General features: G+C 40.3%; 2 protein-coding genes across 3 annotated transcripts in view; both read right to left on the minus strand.

The window, feature by feature from the left end:
- The window catches only part of CEP192 (centrosomal protein 192), a 55681-nt gene extending 50004 nt beyond the window's left edge, over nt 1–5677 (minus strand). The window contains exons 1-4 of the mRNA XM_062487776.1: nt 5258–5677; nt 4286–4408; nt 2640–2794; nt 1090–1136 (exon numbers count right to left, since the gene is read on the minus strand). Of these exons, the coding sequence (XP_062343760.1) occupies nt 1090–1136; nt 2640–2794; nt 4286–4408; nt 5258–5424 (492 nt within the window). The 5' untranslated portion in view covers nt 5425–5677. The remainder of the gene's footprint in view (nt 1–1089; nt 1137–2639; nt 2795–4285; nt 4409–5257) is intronic.
- A 3183-nt stretch (nt 5678–8860) lies between these two features.
- Nucleotides 8861–20446, minus strand: SEH1L (SEH1 like nucleoporin). Of its 2 annotated transcripts, none has more exons than XM_062487791.1 (9): nt 20290–20446; nt 18620–18670; nt 17044–17190; nt 16460–16671; nt 15678–15776; nt 14490–14630; nt 14059–14216; nt 13225–13375; nt 8861–9658 (listed from the first exon to the last, which is right to left on the minus strand). In XM_062487791.1, the coding sequence occupies exons 1-9, from the start codon at nt 20398–20400 to the stop codon at nt 9469–9471; spliced, it is 1260 nt and encodes a 419-aa protein (XP_062343775.1). In that variant the 5' UTR covers nt 20401–20446; the 3' UTR covers nt 8861–9468. The 2 variants fall into 2 exon arrangements, with proteins under 2 accessions (XP_062343775.1, XP_062343784.1); XM_062487800.1 differs by having other exon boundaries at nt 9521–11333; nt 20290–20445.
- Between the last annotated feature and the right edge of the window lie 925 nt (nt 20447–21371).

Below are 21371 nucleotides of genomic sequence, written 5' to 3' on the forward strand. Positions count from 1 at the left end.
TTCAAAATAAAGAACTGAAACATTGCATTCAAGAGTTTACACTTGAAAAAACTTTCCTTCATCCACTGAGCTGCAACCCCAACTTAAATGTACAAAGACATCTCTCAACAGTTTCCTACGCAGTTAAAACAGAGCTTCTTCAGAAATTGTACACACGGATCCAACCTTTGTTGGAAATTTCTCCAAATGACCACACTGAATTACTCAAAAAGTAATATTTCAGATGAATCTAGCTAACAGCAAATACTATCTTTTCTATAGGTGAATGATTTTTTTTAAAAAGCAGGATGCAATGTCTCGTACAGAATTAGTCTAACGTTCTTTGCAATGAACAGATCATCTTTAACAAACAACAAAAAAAGTCCAAGTTCGGATAGTAAAGAATTTGTAAGGAAAATTAATTATGGTTTTCAGAAGACAACCTGCAAGCATTCAACTGCAACTCACTGACCCTACAAAAATCAAATGTGGCCCCTACAAAAATCAAATGACAGAAAACTAAATCAAAATACTAGCTGACACATTAAGGAGTATGTAATGGACAGCATTTGGCTGCAGCCTGATATGTGTCTTCTACAAGGAACAGGCGACCTCCCATTCCTGTCTGCATTGTATTGCATCTGTGCCGAAAACTGTTAGCATCTCTAACTCACTAGATAAAAATGGGTGAAGCACAGCCCTACCTGTCAATACCAGCAGCTATTTGCTAGCTCTGGATTGTCTACTTCAATTTCCAAAAGCACTACAAAACATTCCTCAAAAGATGCTTCACGAAGATAGACTACAACTGGGATAAAATGCAAGGTCCTTACAGTGACAAAGAACTACAAGACAGCAGAGGCCAGGAGCAAACAACAGTTTTCATAACTGAGGAAGACTAGATGGAGTCATGCTCACATGGTACTAATTAAGTGATCTGCAAAATGAAGACAAAGTGAGTCATGCCAGCACCTTTAAACCTTACGGTATACACAATACAAGACAATAAACACAGTTCCATTCCCTCCCTCCTCCTCTCACATAATTAAGTCTATTAGAAGATTAATAATAGAAAACATTTTATTTCACTGTATTTGGAAAAGCTTTTACCTTGTTGTTCTTAATGTCTGGGAGAAAACATATTCCAGTTGGCAAATCTGAAACATAAAGTAGTGTAAGCAGTATCTTCGTAATACTACATGTGAACCTAACAAGGGCTGACTATTCACTAAGGTTAAACTGAGCCTCTGGAAGGTCTTGGCATATACCAGGGAAATAACCCAAACAGAATACCACAACACTAAACCTTGTACATTCTTATGACAATGAACAAATGGATCTTGTTAAAAAGGCAGAGCTTCATCAGGTCTCAAACTCTAAAAATGATGAAAGATTTTTTTCTGCCTTAAAGATTTCCACAAGGCAGCACTAGAAAGTAAGGAGTCCCAGTTTGTAGCAGTGGAAGGAAGAACAAGTGCTCTGTTCTACTGTTGCATTTCACCTACTGGGCCAATTCTTGTTTTGGATCATTTTAAGCAGCTTCCACTTGTCCGTGTGTTATAGCCACACATAATCCGGTTGGAAGTCATACATGAGAGAGAAGAGTTTAGACTTGCACACACAGATTTTAGCAAAAAAAGGTTTGCAATTCTTCAGTAATAGGTGTGAATAAAAGACAATTTCCAAACAACAATTTCCAGCTTAATATCAAGTAACTAAATCTGACTGCCACTATAAAGTCCAAACACTGGGCAGTCTCAGCTTTCCAAAGCATCACCATTTTGTTACCATTTTACTGCCACTTCCTCAAGACTACAGTAACAAATTACTGAAGCCAACATTTCCCTGATCAAAGTGTTTTTTAATAAGGGTCTGTCTATTTATATTAGAGGTCACAGTACTTTCTAATTGAACAGGTTATCTGTCAAAATTATTAACACTTGACAAAAACCTATACAAATACTCAAAGCTTGGAAAAGGATAACGTCTAGAAGTATATATTTACTAACTATATTTATGGAATTTTACAGGACAAATAGAATTTATTAAAGAATTGGCATTAGCAAAAAATCCCAGGCAAGCTTAATATCAGTAGTCATGCTATTAAAATAAGTTTGGGAACATTGTTTCCCAATATTATTTTGCTACCCAGACTTCAGAAAAAGTATAGTTTTCACAGCAAGTATTCAAAACTATTTTTTCATGCATAACCCTACTAGAAGAGTATGCTCCCAACACCTACAGCAGCAATGAAAGGCACCTCTTACAGGCTGGAATTGGGCAAGAGAAGAGATGCTAGATAAAACATAACCTTGCAGCTTTACACTTACTGAAATAGAAGGGGTAGAGAACAAGCTACATACACTTCTTCCACAAAGTTCCTTGAACTAAGTCTGATTACTAATGGCATTCTATTTATGGTACTATATAGCAAACATTATTTTCACCAACTTGCTGTATAGCTTTGTACTTTGAGGAGCAGTCCAAGAACATACCAAGCACAAGCTTTCTCTGTTCTCAGCTTGCCCAAATCCAAGAGATTTTTTTTTTTTTCAAAAAAATTGGCCATAGAACAATGAAAGGGTCAAAAGAAGACATCTGTAGCATAAAAAGCTAATTACAGTGACAGTAAGTACTCCATTTTTCTCAAAATTTAATACCTTCCAATTGCTCAAGTGGCAAAACTTCACGTAAGGTACCTTGACCAGGATTTGAATGTTCAATGACATTCTGAGCTTCCTCTCCATATACTGAGTGGGATGCTTTCAAATTAACACAAGGTGGCTGAGGCTCTTCAATTTGTGTAGCAATTTCCCTAGAAAGAGAATTACTCCAATTAAAAATCAGTAAGCTACACAGACCACAAAAAAGATTTGATAAATACTCCAACTGCTTTGTCTCAAACAGTTGTTTCCAATACAGGATAGATTCTAGAGACCTGTAATTTTACAGTAAAAGAATACACATAAAAAATTACAAGGACTTCAGTTTGGCAATCTAAACTGTGACATAAATTGTAAAATTTCACGCAAAATAGCCTCTCTACCTATCTGTTCCTCTCTTTCATTTCTGTAAAAAGAGGGAAAAGTATAAGGACAAAAGGGTCTACTCTGGCCAGGTTCCATGATCCATTTGAGACCAAGTCAAACAACAGACAAGATTTCAGCAAGTCCATAATACCACCAAGTCTTTTGTTATACTAAATAAGGGGCCAAATTATAAAGAATATGAGTTATTGAAATTGCATGTAGTTAAATAACAGTTTTTGTAATTATGCAGGAAAGTTACCCTTCACTTCTGGTTTTACAGAATGTCCATGCAGGCTTATAAACAAATCATGCCACATGTTGAAATTTCATACTTTTGCTTCAATACTTTAGATAAGTAAATGAAGCTAACATTTCAAAGTCTAAAACACAACTATTCCATGTTCTGTGTTTTGTTTTCTTAGTTGAGCATAATCAAGACACTGACTCCCTCTCAAATCTTATACTCTTCATTTTGATAGGGATATACTGCCTAGAATGCAATTTTATCAGAGAAAAAAGCACACACAGTGCAGTTTCTGTCACAACAGGAACACATTTGGCCTTGGTTAGAATAATCTGTGCAACAGCTTTCAACACTTCCACCACTCAGCAACGCTTCCTCAAGTGTATCACTAATACTAGTTATTTCCTAAGAAATACCAATCACTAAGGCTACAAGAAAGGCAAATTTAATAGAAACCGTTGCTCCTTTCTGCATGCAAACTGCTTGGTATTTATTCAAAACATATTTATAGCAGTGCAAAATGCTATTCACACACATAACATGAACCAGAAACACCAGGCCACATTCAGGTAAATCAATTAAATAATCATGCTCAGGACATTTTTAATTAGCGTGACAACAAAACAAAACCTCACAGTCTAGAAAACATCACTTCTGAAGATTCATTCCTGTCACATACATGAAGTCTAAGTGGTCAAACAGCAGAATGCTGCTCGTGTAGGCCTGCACAGGCTAAGTGGCATCAGTCACTGCAGAGAGTGCTTCCATGAGGCCAAGCACTCTCTTCAAAAAACATGGAGGAGCAGTTTTTGTAGGAAAAGCTGTTCAGGCTGCCAAACACTCTAAGCTCACAGGCCAACGCACAGCTGAGCTCTCCAATTACTGCAGGCCAGTAGTAAAAGCTGCTGTCCTCAACTCTGCAACTCAGCTCTGAAGTAGCCCATAATTAGCCATACAGTACATATAAATCCACATACTAACTTACTGGTATCTGCATTTTCGGACAGAAGTAGACTTTAACTACCTCACTTACATGTCATCATGAAAGCAGAGGGCAAATCTTCCCACTGGCTCAGAATGTGACTGACTGCTGTGAGCAGATCCTGATAGAGGTGAATGTTTCCCTTCCAAATAGGATGCATAATCATCAGGAAGCCTGTAAATGTGGGGTGGAACAACACACATAAGAGTCAATCTAATATGCACTGCTCCCATTTTCCAAAGAACTGGTGGGGAAAAACTCATATTGGTGACTACTTATTTCTTGTAAGTTAAGCTATTTCAGTATTTTAGCTAATCTGTATTTAGAGATACATATATGTATCCTGAATGCTCCTCTCCAGTCTTCTTTAAGTCTTTAGACAAATACCACGTTACAGTTTTTAGTGGATAGCAGTGTCCTTCTGGAGCACACACTTCTGGAAAGACAGGGTATTAAAGTCTCACGTTACTTGTCCTTAAGTCACAGGACAGCAGTTAAGTGCAAAAGCTTCAAATTGTTAGTCTTTGCTCTACTCCTTGCTGACCAAGTTTTAATTCTTATACATAACACTAGCTCTTACACTTTCTAAAAGGAGCCAAATTCAGGAAAGTTCAGTGAACAATTAACAGAAAGCATAATACAAAAAAAAAAAATAGTCTCTACATAACTTCAAACTCAAGTATAGTAAGCTGAAGAGCTGAGTTAAAAGAGACTTGACTGCTACAGTCTAAAAATTATATTACTTTTGAAGGGCAATTTTCACAAGTGTTAAGAATTGAACTAGTTACAAATTAAATGCAAATTTTACACTGGTAATAGAATAGAGACAATCCTATGTTTACTGATTACTGAGATACTGATTGCTAAATAGTTTTACCACTGACCAAGTAATTTGTGAAATTAATTTTTGCTCTCTAGAAGCAATGCTTCAACTGGTTTTTTTTTTCTTTTTTTCTTTCTTTTTCCTTTTTTTTTTTTTTTTTTTTTTTTGTATTACTGAATGGCATTTACTGAGACCCTCACCTGTTGTCACCGCCGGCTTGGCTCCTGGCAACAGTGGAGGCCGCCACAGGTAACCCCGGGTCGGAGACGGTGACATTCTCAAAGACGACACTCGCGCTGCTGTTCAAGGATTGGCCCAAGTAGCTCGGGAACGTCTCGTCGGCGATATTCCTGAAGTCTTCCATCATCCCGCACACACAGCACTCGGCCCGGCAACACCATCAGCCCCGGTCGAGCAGCATCTGCAAGCAGGACCCAAACAGCTTCACGCTTACACGAGGCAACGCACTTTAATCACGCGTCACTGCCACTACTCCTGGGCAACCATCCCGCTTTATCCACAAACGTGCTCAAGAACCATTCCCAGTCCTCTTCCGCCAAGACTTTTGGGGGGGACACACTTTCACAGCCCTCCTGGAGGGCCTAGAAAGAGCGGAGCTCCTGCGAGTCACAGAAGCACCGCAGCCAGACGCGCCAGCCTATATTTAGTCCGTAAAGCCGCCCGGACCGCGGCAGTCCGAGCCTGCCCTGCGCGGCCCCTCCGGGGAGCACCTGAGGCGATACCAACTCTGTGCGACCACGGGCCGCGGCGGGAAGGCTCCGGCTGCTCACCGGCCACGCTCCGCCGCGTAGTTCGGCGCCTTTTTGCCCAGACAACAGGGGAAGCCGGGCTCTGCCCTTCCCGAGGGTCGCAGGAGCAGCAGGAGCGCCGGCGGACAGACGGACCGACCGCCAAAACTCGGGATCCGCCCCCCCCGCCGCAGCGCCCCCCAGCGGCCAGGCGGGCACCGCTCGCACCCCGGGCGCGCAACGGAAACGGCCGCGCGACCGCCCCGCCCCCCGCGCGCCCAGGGGCGCCTGCGCGGCGGCGCCGCGCGCTCCTCCCAAACTTTGGCGGTCCCACCCGCGCAGCCAATGGCAGCGCCCCGAGCGGAGCCGGCGATTGGCGGGCACGGCCCGCGGCGGGAGCCGGGAAGAGGCGGGAGAGACGGAACGTTTGGGGAGGCGTGGCGGGGGCGCTGATTGGGCGAGGCGCGCGCGGCACCGCCCAGCCCCGCCCCCGGCGGCATCCCGGCGGCCGTTAGGCGGGAACGGGAGGCGGGAGTTTCCCAAGGGAACGGGCACGGTGTGGCGAGGGTGTGTTTTGTCTCAGGTACTTGCTTTAAGGCCGGCCGGCCTTGGATCCTTATACTAGTGAATAGCTCGGGGTCTTCCAGGGAAAGGGCCGCTGAACATCCCCCCTCCTACCTAAAAATGGGAAAAAAAAAAAACCTCCATTCGGATTAACTCATGTGACGTTGTTTATATTTCCGGCTTTGTTTCCTGCCCCGTTTTTGCCATTTGGATCAGTTAGATGAGGCTGAGAAATAGAATCGTTAGGGGTGGAAGGGACGTCTGGAGATCGTCCAGTCCCACTCGCACACCAAGGCAGGGTCACCTAGAGCAGGTGACTCACTCCAGATGGGGTTTGAATGTCCAGAAAAGGAGACCCCACGACCACCCTGGGCAGCCCGTCCCAGTGCTCTTCCACCCTCAGCATGAAGTTCTTCCTCGTGTTGAGGTGGAGCTCCTTGTGTTCTATGTACAGAACTCGGAAAATTTCATTTCCATGCTAAAGCGTACGTGTTACTTTTTTTTTTAAGTAGAGGGTGTGAGCAGGTGCCTTCTGAACGCGTGTATGTGTGTGTGTGTGTGTGTGTGCACGCACATGAAGACTTCAACAGATCTTCAAATCAAATTCAGTGTCCAGGATGTTTCCACGATGCATTTCTACAGTTGTATTCCTGGTATGGAGAGTACAGAAATTGCAACACTGAAAATTCACGTTTTGTGGTAATCAGAAATTCACACTGGTTCAAGTATGTTCAAAACAAAACCAAATAATAACAAAAGCAAAACCACCACGACACAATCCACACACGCAAAACCAAAGCAAACAAATAAAGCCACCAAAGCCATCTCATGGCTTCCACAAGACCCAAAAAACTTCTGATCCTGGCAGTTCAAACTGAAATGTGCTCCAAGCACAGAAGTAGTAGAAGGGCTACCGCAGGTATTCTTTCAGAAGAAAAAGGAGCATAGCCTTTTAAAGTGCTGGATAAATTTAAAATAATTGTGAGTACCTGCTGTAATTATCCCTTTCAAAGCCCTTCTATAATCTTCACTCCTGAAGTTCTGCTGCCTATGTCCAAGGGTCCAGATCCTGCACAGAAGTACAGTTCACAAGCCTGAGTCAAGGGAATACAGGGAAGCATGAGTTTGAAGAAGCAGGGGTGGAAAGTCGGGGATGTGGATCGAAGGGTCCTGGTTTGGAGAGAGGTCAATACAAAATAGCAGGCAGGGGGCAAGGCAGGCTGATATCAGCCACACAAACAGCCTGAGTTCATTTGCTGAGGTTAAAGTACTTGGCCTCTGTGTTCTAACATGACCTGTTTGAACTGAAACTTACAGCATGTTTGCCTTAGTAAGAAGTATGATTGGAATTAGGATGAACAACACACGTTCATCACAGAGGAAAATAATGTGACCATGCTAATAAACTATTAACAATGCGCTACTAGAAGTTGCAAAAAACCTGTCATTACTATAATTGGTTAATCTGTGACCTCTTCAAGTGTTAAGACAGGAATTCTGCAAATGGCTCAACACTTCAAAAATATGTTCTGTTCTTTGCATACCCAGAAACAATTTGCTCTGGTTTAGGAAGGTATCCCAGTGTTTATAATTTTTAAATTATTCATTCTCCCTCAGAGAAATAGTTACTTCCCACCCTCCCTTTAAGTATCATCTTTTAAGCATGTAACATTTCTGTTTACCATACAAAGTTGGCATAGTGGTAAAGGTATTAAACTTGTTTTTTTCCTCCACCTTTCTGCTCCTGTTGGCTGGAAAGCAGGCAACCTCTCCCCCAACATGTTCAGCAAGCACATTCTAACACCAGTGTACCTCATGGGTTTTTAAATTAAAACTTGTTCCCTCAGAGAGAAATAAAAAAACAAATGTGCCGGATCTGAGCAAATGAAGTTTTCAGACTCACAGGAACTTGTCACTTTGGAAAAATACAAGTTGCCCTCTCCTTTACCTCATAGTAGTGGTCTAGTCCAGTAGGACTCAGGGTAAGGCTATTTTGAAACACACTGAAATATATAATTATACTTCAGGTTTCTGCTGCACAAAGGTCTCCTCTTTCCTTGCTCCCCTCGAGATCTGCCCAACAAAGTCAGCAATCCCACCCTGTGCAGTAATGCTACTCCTGGGCAACACCATGCACTTTGTCCAGCATTATCTTCCTGCCTGTCTTGCACCAGTCTGAGTCAGTGCCAACACACTGGTCCACGGCAGTGATGTTCCTGTGCTGACACATCAGAAAAGACATTTGGCGTTTAAGCAGCGCTCTTTCTTCAAAATGTCCTGATTTAATTCAATCACTGGAAAAGAATTGAAAGGTAATGTGAAACCCAACAACTCTAGCAGTCTCCACAGACCTTCAGCACACCCACGGGGAAAGTCAGAGCACACCTTGTGGCACAGACCAGAATATGCAGCTGCACATCAAGAATGGCACAAAAGCAGAGCTAGGAGAGTAGACACATGAATCAAAAAAACACCTTCATCAGGAACCTATTAAAAAAGAAAAATGTTTATTATAAGGAAAAGCATACAAATACAGACCTTTCAGAACAAGTTTATTAGTCAACCACAATTATAAAATTTAAATATTTATACAGCAAGATGGAAAAATCTTAACCAAACACTTCAAATTATTTTGCTGCGTATACACAGGAATGGTTTTGTTTCTTTAACAAGCTGATCCAACATCATTCTTCACTCACAAGTGTCTTGAAGGCATGTCTAATTTACAGAATGTTTGACATGTAGATGCAGTATACAAAAAGAAAAAAATTAAAGACCACACTAAACTGCTTTCAAAAAGGAGAAAATAAAACAAAGAAAAAAGGACAGGCACACTGAAGTCACCTACTCCATAAAGAGCTTGTGGCTAATACTCTTTATATATGTTGCCAAAATTCAAAGGGTACAAATTAAAATGGTCTTTGATACACAAATAACACGTTCTAAATGTTTTTTTTTTTCCTTTGCACAACATGCATAAAGTTCCCACATTTTTAAAAAAGTCTTCTGTACCAGAGAAGGAATACAAAGGCAGCCAGAAATGGAAGCATTCACAAATACCAGAATAAGGCCCTTCAGGATTTATTTAAAGTAAAATATTAAACCCCTTCATTCTCAGGTAAAAGATTAAGAGGCCGAGATACACATCGTCTGCGAGGGTGAGGATACTGGAGGTTGGCAGTGTCAGCATCACAAGACTGCTCTATCAGAGGAGGAGGAGGAAGGAGCTGGGCATGACTGGACCATCGCGATCCAGCCCGTGGGGAATCCAGAGGGGGAAAGAAATACCTGAAACAATTAAGGAACAAAACACCAAAACAAAAAAACCAAACCAAACCAAACAAAACAACAACCAAAAAAAAAAAAAAAAAAAAACCAACAACAAAAAGAAAAAAAAAGAAAAGAAGAGAAAGGTAGTAAATACAAGGAGAACCAAAGGGGAGAAAAGACATGCTGGAAAAAAAAAAAAGCCTTTAGTATATCCATGCCAAAACCAATAGAACATAATAGCAGAAATCAAGGCTTGCAATTCAAAACAAGACAAATCTGGAAACCCCTTTTTTAAAGCAAAGTAATAGTCTTTTCCACTGAAATTCACTGAGAAAATACCATAGTCACAGTCCTAGTATACATTTTTACAAAAGAATGGAGTGCTTTGGAAGTCAAAAGGGTGGTGTAGTACAGCTATTAACAGGCTTTCATTCTCCCAGAATTACTGTGATTTGTTAACAGCTTTCAGTAGTGCTTGTTTATGACACAAAATATACATTAAATATTATCAAAGTACATTTGCTGCATATGCCTCCAATTCAGATGAACTTCACAGCATTTCTAGAATAGATATAAAAACCTTGCTGTTAATTATTAACATTAATGATATACATTTACAGAGAACAACTACTTTGAATTAATTACAGTCTTTGTATCTATTTACACATTTCTGCAAAATCCTCAGTGTAAATTCAAGATTCCTAGTGAATGTAAGATTCAGAATTATGCCACTTCATGTCATTTTGCTGCTGTTTTAATTAGAACTTACCCGTAACACTTGTGCATTTCAATGTATCTATATTATGTTTTCTGTCTTTTTTACAATTCTGTGGACTTACATCAAAAAACAGCTATCACTTTATTAATGAAATTATGGGACAGTTAACAAGCTGCATTTTGGTTTATATCTCTGTATGGCTAAAGTGTTTCCATTTTTCAGGAATACTATGTTTAGAGAATTTAAATACTCCATGTAATTGTAATTATTACCGTAAGAATGTACAAATATCTAACAGGAAAAGCACTTCTTTTAGGATGAAGGAAGTATGACGGTACTTACAAAACATTTATTTGAAGTCATACTAAAGAATATAAATGAATCAATACCAAAACACTAAAAGCCATCATCTGTACAATTGTCAGAACAGTTTTCTTACTCCTTTGAACTACCAGTTGCATATATTACAAAGCAGTTACAATCTTGTTATGTTTAGGAATTTTAATCAAATACTGAACACTCTGAAATGCAAAACAAATTGATTCTCAAAACAATTTTAATGGAAGTTATTATAATGGTCGTTTCCCTCCTCCCATCCCAATCAAGGACAAAAATTCTTGTTTTTAATCATGAACTATGTTTTAATTTGACAAGCTTTCAAAAATATGTTCTGATGGAAATTTGGGGGTTTGGGTGGGTTGTTTATGTTTTTTTCCAAACAAGATGCCTCTCCAAATATTTTTCTATCAGGTGTTCCGTCAGTATCAAACTGTGCAGGCTAGTACAAAAAAACACACACGTGTTTTTAAAAGGCTTTTTGAACAGCATTTAGTAGTTAGCAGGCTGCTGGTGTCTTGGGAGAGGTCAAACGACGCTGGGGAAGGGAAAAAGGAGTTCGTTTTCCATTCCTGTGTGCATGCAACAAGCAGCAAAACACCAAAGTTACTCCAGTTAGCTTGGTATCAGCTCTGCTTTCTGTTAAAAAGGACATAATACAAATGGAGAATGGAAATTGTATCATAAATCTAGACAGACAATTACATCAACATAATAATACACCCCTACTGGTTTATTTCCTAACAATCTACATCATGTGTGAAATTTATTTTGAGTAAAAATCCAGTTTGGCCATAGTGCTTTTATAATCTTTTTTAGATCTGCCTCTGCTATAACTGTTTTAAGTGCTGAAACATATAGACATGAAATATAGCACTTACAGTCACAATAAGTTATGTATAGGATACCTATTTAGTCAAAGGTCAATGCATAAATCTTTATCAGCATGTTAACACTAACACAGAAGTTAATGGCTGTGCTTATTCAACTCAGGACAATATCATTACAGAAGAAACCATGTAGTAAAGTATGTGTCTTTTATAACAAGGCTCAACCCTAGGAACAGACACAGTATGTCTGGAAATTCCACAGCCACTGACTTCATTCTGGAAACAACATTGTATTACAAATCGGAGGCAACAGTAATTTATTAAAAACCAAAATAAAACACCTTCCATAATACAGAGCAATCAAGGTAATAGAAATAATGCTAGAAGTTTCATTTTCACGGCTTAGCACCAAGTTCAAGGACAGGAAAAGAGCCACCAGTGGGGTGGGGACAGTTAATCTTCGTGGTAGCACAGTCCTAGATAAGGAGATTGTGATACCACACCCTGTGCTAAAGAGCTGTAAAACAGCCTGCATTTCCCCCACAGGAGCCCAAGCAAATACAGCTACACAGTTCTGGATATACCATTTCCAAGGCAGGGCTGCATTTCATTTAATACACTGCAAGTAGAACCTGGAACCATGGCCTACATCATTCTGCTGCTCTTTCTCGTAGGGACCAGGCCCATTACCGTCTCTTGTGCTCTCATTTATTTTGTGAAGAAAATGTGAAACCTATTCTCTGTTCAATAGCCTTAGCGATCTTGAACTGCCATTCAGGACTGACTGCTGAAAGGGGAAGAGGGGGCAGGCTCGTGCTACTCTCCAAAAACAAACTTTACTGATAAGCATTGCAAACTGAAAAAAAACCCCCACATGAGTAGCTGCACACGGATGGAAAGGGAAACTGTCCCAAGGCATTTGAAACAAAGGTGGCCACAAAACTTGGAAACTGCTGCTATAGAATCTGGCCATGTCTCATCCTTATACAGGACTTAAAATTCTGTAAAGTTGAAATTACACACTGCACTATAGAGATGCAAGACTCAGCATATTTCTATATTTCAGTGTGCACAAATGTTTTTTTCAAAAGAGGCAGTAAAATTTACTAACTACTCTTATTACAGAATAAAAATCTAAGAGAAATTAAGGCAAAGTATCTGCAACATGAATGCCATATGAGGGAAATTTTAAAAGCCACAAACTTTTATTCAATTGATGCTACACACCTGCAAAAACCAAGTAAACTAACACTAACATTTGATTGTTGAAACCATATGTTATGAAGTAGTTTCTCTTCCTTCCCTTCTGCTACATTATCCCAGAGAAAAGCAGAATTTGTTGCTAGTAGTTTTGCTTCAATTTTAAATATGCATCTAAAACAAAAGGGAAGTTACAGACCAGTAGGATGAAGCTTCTCTTTCAAAACTATTTCGAAAACATTGTTTTTAATAATATGAAAGGACTAAACAGGAAAATAGTTATTTAGACTGCTTATTTATACAGACTGTTTCAGCATCACTTACTGTTTTGTTCATTTTCCTCTTAACACTGGAATAACAGACAAACCACAGAGCAAAACCAGAAGAGCTTATAGACATTGCACTTCAAAAACATGTAAAATATGAGAGCTAAATGAAATTAAGAAGATTCAGAGAAAATACTATTTACTGAAAATCAGTCTCTCTACTAATTAACCTACCTGCTGGCAGATGATCCATTTAGTGAATTCTGCAGACTTGTATTGGCTGAACCTAGAGAGGCATTAAAAATTCCCTGCTGAGAACTACCATTCACCGGACTCCCATTACCTTTCAGTATACCAGTACACTTCCAGTTGTCCATGTAATTAGCTGCAAACACAAACATATAGAAACTGTTAAGTTTCTCTTCTGAAGCTCAGCTTTCCCTACAAATATGTTTCACCTGCCCCACACCTGGTGTGAATCAGAACTGAACTTCAATATCAATATATAAATTCCAAACAGCTGATGATCTGGCCTTTTAGCTGCCTGATATTCTCTGCCTGTCCATAATTTAAAACTCAGTTTCCACTATTACAATACTGAGGAACAAATGAGAATGTGTAAGGTAACTTCCAATGGGTTTTTGTTGTTGTTGTGGGGATTTTTTTCTTATTTGTTTGGTTCATGGTGGGGGGGAAGTATTAATTTATTTTCTTTTAACAATGCAAACAGAAAAAAAGCCATTTGCTGGACACTGTGACTGAATATAGATTTTCTAGGTTTAGCAGCAGGAAAAGATCTATCTTACTTTTTAAAATGACAACTTCATGTAGCTCTAGTCTAGTGAAACAATTCCAGGGTACAGTAACAAAACTATTCACAGCAGCCTAAATCATGCAAGCATTCCAGAACAGGAAGTTATTTCTGAATTCTGTTTTCCTTAAACATAAATACAGAAAAAATATCCATCTTCCACAAATGGAACACACTCCAAAATTACGTTCTGAGCAAAATTTCTCAAGCAATTCAGCAGACTATAAAGTTAATGTGTTTCACTTGAGTGACCTTACCCTTCCAGAGCCTAACACAGCCATCATCACCAGAGGAGGCAAGCACTGTGCCTGTAATATTCCAGCTCACTCGCCACACCTGGGAGTTGTGATTATCAAACTGTGCCACAATATGAATTTCAAATTTTGTTAATCCTCCCGAGGAAGTCAATTCTTTCCTGTTTAAGAGAAAAGTGACAATTCTGCACACAACTGTTCAAAGGTCTGGGCTTGAACAAGATGTCAGAGAGAACTACATCTTTCTAATAACTGTTACTAGATTAGGTATTCAGACAAAATTATAGACTTGCTCACAATCTTGTCACCTTAGAAATCAGTTTGCTAAAACTCCTGAATTTATGAAGTTATTACTTTTGCTTTGCAGCGACTATTTGAACAAGATTGTATAGTATGCATCACATCACACCAATCCATCTTCCTCTTAAGCTCACCTTAGAGGTTTTAGTGTGAAAATTCGTACATCTTTGGTTGCTACAGCCAAGATGTGGAAGGATCTTCCCAAATTTGGAGCAAATGCAATATCATGTACAGGATCTGTGACTGTCATCAGAGCTTCTGCTTTTGCGTATTTCCTGTACAGTGCAAGAAATTAACCTTTAATGTCATGAAAACTGCCAGTAATGCAAACTATATAAACCAGATACAGTGGAAATGGGAAAAAGGGTTAAGTACACTTGCAAAAATAAGAGTATATTTTTAACATAAATTTAGGCAATAATTTCAAGCAGATTCCTTCAGAAATTGAATCTATCAGATACAGTAGCCAAGCTAAGTACAGTATGCTACACTATTGGAAGTCATACAACAGAGCAAGAAATGCAGTACAAAGAACATTTCTGTCTACAACTGGAAAAGGGAAATTAAAATAAATATTCCATTCACAAATCTAAAGGGAATTTGCATCTCAGTAACTTACTGAATTTTCCATGCTTTTAAGCAGACAGCTGTCTGCCTCCTCTGCTGTATGATAAACACATATTCCATTTTCTTAGTAAGTTACAGTAATTTTTTTGTTAATGAACAGAGAGCATTGCCTGAAGCTGGGCATAAAATCCACAGAACACTCGGTCTCCTTTCCCACATCAATCACTCCCAATCAAACACACTTTCTCTGTTATCATTTAATTGGAAGTAGTGGTGCGCAAGCTTCCTAGCCTTTTCTGGTTCTTTGAACTCTTGACTGTACAACCTGAACTTCAGCAGACCATGAGCAATTCACAGCATTTTCTGTCATTATAATCATGCCTTTAAAATCTTTGTAAGGAGGCTTTGAATAAAACAGTGCCTGGTGCAACACAATTCAAATTTCACCTGTTAACACCTTGTGCAAAATTAAGCACATAACTTAGTAGTCACAGAAACAACAACTCTCCCTTTAAAGTGAGGTTAAGAGCACCGACATTTCTGCACTGACAGAGAATAAAGTTATCAATATAACTTCTGTTAACCTCAGTTACCATTCTGGAGTCTCCCTCTTTTTTCCCACCCAATGGATCAGAGATAAAATTAAGGTATTATTATTCACTACTCCACTCCACATCTAATGATAGGAATAAAAGGCCATATATTATAAACAACTTCATGATCCCATAGACATTATATACTGTTATTTAGCATACCTGGTATTTTCATTATATTCATAAATTTGAACCTTAGCCAGTATATTTGGGCTGTTGTCATCACTTCCTACAGCTATCATTGGAGAATGTGCTCGAGAGCTAAAAGGGGAAAACAAATACTGTTATATTTACATATTATATATATTATATTAATATATACTATTTCCCATAGAAAGTATACTAAGCCACTTGGTAAATTTCAAACACATTATCTATAGAGAAAACAAAACACCACCACAGAGTATCACAAGGAAAAAATCACAAAGAAACATGAGTTAAATGTTATTCACAGTTACCACTATCTTCACTGTTGTTTCGAAAGCCCACTTTATACACTCCCTAAGGTGAAATCATTACTCAGCAATTCAAGACTATGTTCTCTGAGAGAAAAATGGTCTTTCTCTAATAGACTGCATCTACAGTCTAGTATTTACCACAAGTTCCCTGGCAGAGTCTGCATTCTTTGCAGTGCTTTTAATGGTTGATTTAGTGATATTTCATTCAGATTTTGGAAGATAAATCACATAAGCTAAAGGTAGATGAATGCTAGGTTTTAAATCAACTTTTATCCTATCCCATGCTTTAAAGTGAATGCTTGTACTCTGAATCTTCAGCACAGACTGCTGCTAATGAATAGAAGAGTAAGGATCAGCAGGACACAACACTGTGTCCACAGGGAAAGCCATTAAGTGCTTCTGGACAAACAGAAATCAAAGCACTTCAGCTTTGAATGGTTTTTCCTTTACTGTTACAGTCATAAAGCAGATGTTTTAGTAACATACCTTGAAGGATTCCAAGAAATACAACTGCAGCTGAGTTTACATGAGATTTCATGCTGTAGTGACCACTGGCTGAGGTTCATCACATCTGGAGCTTCATAGATCCTTACAACTCCATCTGCTGAACAGGTTGCTAACATAAGACCCATGTGCTTGGGAGCAAACTTCACATCTGTAACAGATGTCCTACTGTCTACTAGAGTGGTCCTCTTGACCTGCAAAGAAATTCCCATTAAAAATTTATTCCCTAAGGAAGGCTAATCAAAGCCTGACAGCATCATTTCACAGGATTGTTTACATCTTCCACTAAAACATCCCCCCCAACTTTTCTATTGTTTGAAAGATGAGCAAGAACAGCCAGTGCTGTTTCAAATGATCTGTTGACAAAGAAAAAAGCAACTTTACCTCTACTGTTGATGGGAATTCATGTCTGCAAGTTGTTTGCCAGGGAACATCTTACTATGACACTAATTGGCCAGAATGTAGCCAGTTTTCCTCAAATGTTTTAAAAATACTTACTTTACATTGGAATGTTGCCACAAATAGCCAAAATAAGAAATTTTATAGCTATAGAAAAGAAGTCTCACCCAGTGACTCTGGCCACGGAGTTTATCATTTGACTCTCCCACTATTTCTTCCCATACAGCTGCTGTTCTATCAAATGAGCAGGAAGCCAGGACCTGCCCAAATTCAGGATGGGCCCACGTCACACGCCACACTGATCCACTGTGTGTCTGCAAGATAACATCAAAACACTGTAGAGAAGCAAACTTCCTGCATTAGGCCAAGGAACCTTCTATTTTCATGACTTTCTGAAGAACAGAATTCTAGAAAATAGTAACACTCTTCCTTTGAAAACTTTGTGTCACAATAGAAACAGACAGGACTCTTGATTCTTTATGTAGAAAAGCTAATCTTTACCATTACAGCCTATTTTTATACAGTTTTCAAAGATCTTGTGTTTAACTCTAATTGGTTCATAACTTTCTTGCCACTCAATTCATTGGTTAGTAAATGGCATTTTACATGTTCATCAAATTTCTCTATTCCTGAATAGTTTACATATTTTGTTCACTGATTCCTATGGGACAGATGCTTTGTTTTTGTAGGTGCAAAAGGTTTTGTTACAACAATAGATTATTGTGCTAACTGATCCTCATTTTCATAATTTTTTTACATTTTTATAAGCTAGTTGTTAGCTTAGCTGGAGTAGCAGGGCCTAAACATTATTTTATAAGGCCTTTCTTTTATAATAATTCTACCTATATGCAACACCTATGTTATTTTACATAAAGTTCCATAGCAGCTGTTGCAGCTATTTTTTCCACCCAGAACTGCAAAGTTATTGTTCTTAAGTGTTTAGAATGCAATTACTACAAGTCTATTTCAAAGCATTATTTATTACTACCTTAAGTTCCAAAACATGATTCTGTCTTAATGTAAAAAGTACAGTTTTGCTCTCAATCAAATTTCAGCCATTACAACATTCACTTCTAGCTTGCCTGTACTTTTCAAAAGCACTTGCAGAGCATTATTAATCTTCTTTTTAATATGAAGTTCTTCTTTCATACCTAGTCAACATTCCTGTCTTAGAGAAGGGGAATTCAGAAGCCTCCCTTGCATTGCCATTTACAGGAATGAATGTATTGTGGTTCTATTAAACACAAGTTTAAGAACAATTCAGAAGCTGAGTGCACCATCCAGATGAAGCAGAGCCTCTATATTACACAGTTCTCAGAAAGGTTTTGGAAAACAAAAAGCAGAGGTTAGATCTTATAACATTTAATAGCCAGACATCTTCCTTTTAATTTTCTGCCCTTTTATTATTTTTAAGTCTTACCATATGCAAAAGGAAATATTAAATTAAAAATTAAGGTGCTGTTTTCTACTCCCTGAATGCCAGTCACTGATGTTTACTGATACTAGAGTCCGGCAACACAGCTAGGTACTAACAAGAGCAGACTGCATGTCGGAGTCTGCTTTAAGTAAGAGGCACTAGAGATGTTTCATAAAAGCAAAGAAAAAGTATTTTACACAAGACATACAGAATCTACATCAAATGAAAAGCATTTCTACTCTAAAATTCAGCAGAAACAAAGCATGTTGCTCCAAAAACAAAGAAGAAATGACAGTTATGTCTGTGTAATTTTTACAAACACAAACCTTCCAGCTGGCAGTGCAATGCCAATCTCCATTTTCACTTTTGTCCCAGACCTATTGAGAAATCAAAATACAATTAGTAAATAAAGCTTACAGACTAGTACTTTAAAGATACATATATATAAACAAAACTACACACACACACACACACACACACTAAACATTTTCATGCAGAACACTACCTGGTTCAGTACACAATTGCACTTCACTCAGCCATGAAAATATTCCTATTACAAGTAGGGAGAAGAGCTACTGCCTGCAAAATCCACTATTGTATGACTTCTACTTCTTTTTAAACAGTAAATTACACAGAAATTATTACAATTCCCAAAACTTCATTCACTTTGTTCCAAGAGTTCACTGTTCTGTTTCATTCTAGTGCCCCCAGCATCCTCAAGTGCTCAGATCTGGTTGCAAAACCCTCATGCAGCTCCCAGCACTCATCCCAAAAGCACAGCAGGGCAGAAAAATATACATCAGGATGGTGTGGGAACAGATGTTGTTTCTTTTTATGAGATTTCTGCTTTGATTTATAACCACATGCAAGTCACTGAACCTTCTCCTCTCTTGACTTCCCACACCGTCTTTATGAGTTTTTTACTGAAAAATTATGCAGAAAGTAATGAACAAAAACCAAATTAAAGACACCACCCACTCCTGTTTGTCACTCATTCACTTTAAAGCTGTACTGAAAGTCCCCTCACGTTTGCCACTCTGGATCTCTAACACAACCTGGGTCATGTCCCTCTGGTTGGAGGAAAACTTCTGAACAGTCTCATAAAGGGTGCAATTATGACTGGAAAGTAACATTACACTGCTAAGGAACATAGTTTCTGTGTTCAACCTACCTCCTGGCATCTTTGTTAAGAACTGCCCACTCTAGGTAGTCAGTCGAAACCAAAGATCCCCATGGCTTTGGCTTACTTTCTGGGGGGACCATTTTGTTGCGGCTGGTTATTTGCTTTTTAGTCTGTGCTCAGAGAGAAGGGTCTGTTTCCTTGTTCTTAAACCTAATCTGTGTATGACATAGCTTTCTACGAAAAAAAGCGACTTTCTCAACCATTTACCTGGACTTAATAACAAACAGGACAGCTCTCTACCAATTAGATTTCTGAAATCTACCCACGCACGAAAAAAAGGGAAAAAGCAATCAACTTTTCGCTGAAGTAAATATAAAATGTTGTTTCATTTCCTCTAAAGGGACGCAAAAATTAAGGCTTCTAGTATTCTACACTTTCCCCAGTCTGCCAGGGCACACATGGAACACTCCGGCTTTCTGCTTTCTGGCACTCCACCTTCTTCCCATAACAAATACAGATAATTGGCACTACGTAACGAAGCAGCAGTTTCTTTCATAAATACTCCTTTAATAAATAGAGATTTTTAACTGAATAAACAAAACGGCTGAAGGCACAGCAGTCGGGAATCTTTTCCCTGCCGCAGCAACGGGTCGGAATCAGTCCCCGTGTTCACACGCGTTAGCGCACACACAAACACACACACAAAGTGCACTGCGGGCGAAAGCCTCCCGCCCCCAGGGCCCGACACCGCACCGGGACCTCCCGCGCACCGAGCCCTCGGCTGCGCCCCAGCCCGAGCCGCAGCCCGGTAGGCCGCGCACGCCCGGCGCCGCGACACTCGCCCAGCACCAGGCCCGGCGTCTCCCCGCTCACCTTGACGCTCTGGTCGCTGGAGCAGGTGGCCATGCGGCGCCCGTGGAAGTCGAAGGACACATCGTGGATGAGGTCGCGGTGATCCGCGGCGATGCTACGCGCCACGAACATCCCGCCGCGGCCGCCGCGCGCGCGCACGCCTCACGCGGCATGGAGGGGCGAGGGGGCGGGGCCGCGGCCGCGCGCGCAGCCGCCAGAGCCCGCCGCGCGTGCAAGGGGCTGATCCGCGCGTGCGCGGTGCTTCCCACCGCCGGGAAACAAGGGCGGGGGCGGGACCGGGACGCCGAACCGGGACTCCGAGCCGAGCCGAGCTGGCCCCTGAGGGTCGGGACGGTGAGGGAAGTTGCCCCGGTGCCGCGCCTGAATTCAATATGTGCCTTCGCGTAGAGACAGGACGAGAGGACACAACCTCCAGCTGCAGTGGAGAGGTTTAAGGTTGGACATTAGGAGGAATTTCTTCTCAGCCAGGGTGATTAGATACTGAAATGGGCTGCCCAGAGGGACGGTGGAGTCCATGGCGGTGCTCGTTTACAGTTCGGACTCGATGATCTCGGAGGTCTTTTCCAAACGAACTGCTTCTGGGATTCTGTGTGGTTGCCAGCCCGGGGCCGCTTCACGCTCGGGCTGTGCCCACAGTTCCAGGGCGGATCCGAAAAGCTGCGGAGGTCGCTGTGGCGATGCAGATCAATAAACACTCGGCGCGGCGCTGTGTGATACACTGCACTTGCTTCGTTAATGACTTACGGCATTAATGAGCCCTACCAGATGAGCCTTGTGGTGCGAAAAAATGTGAGACCTGATTCCGTGTCGGGGAAAGATTTGGGAGGATGAAGTGCGTCACCGACAGTGCAGGCAGGGGAGGGATGCGCGGACAAGTCGAGAAATTCCTATGAGGAAAGGCTAAGAAAATTGAGATTGTTCAGTCTAGAAAAGAAATGGCTTAAGGGTGACCCAACTGTAGCCTTTCTAGTACCTGAAGGGAGCCTACAAGAAAGATAGACACATTTTACAAGGGTGTGTAGTGACAGAGCAAGGGGAAATTGATTCAAACTGAAAATAGGTTCAAATTAGATATTAGGAAT

The sequence above is a fragment of the Cinclus cinclus genome, chromosome 1 (assembly GCF_963662255.1).
Source record: "Cinclus cinclus chromosome 1, bCinCin1.1, whole genome shotgun sequence".
NCBI classification, from domain to species: domain Eukaryota; kingdom Metazoa; phylum Chordata; class Aves; order Passeriformes; family Cinclidae; genus Cinclus; species Cinclus cinclus.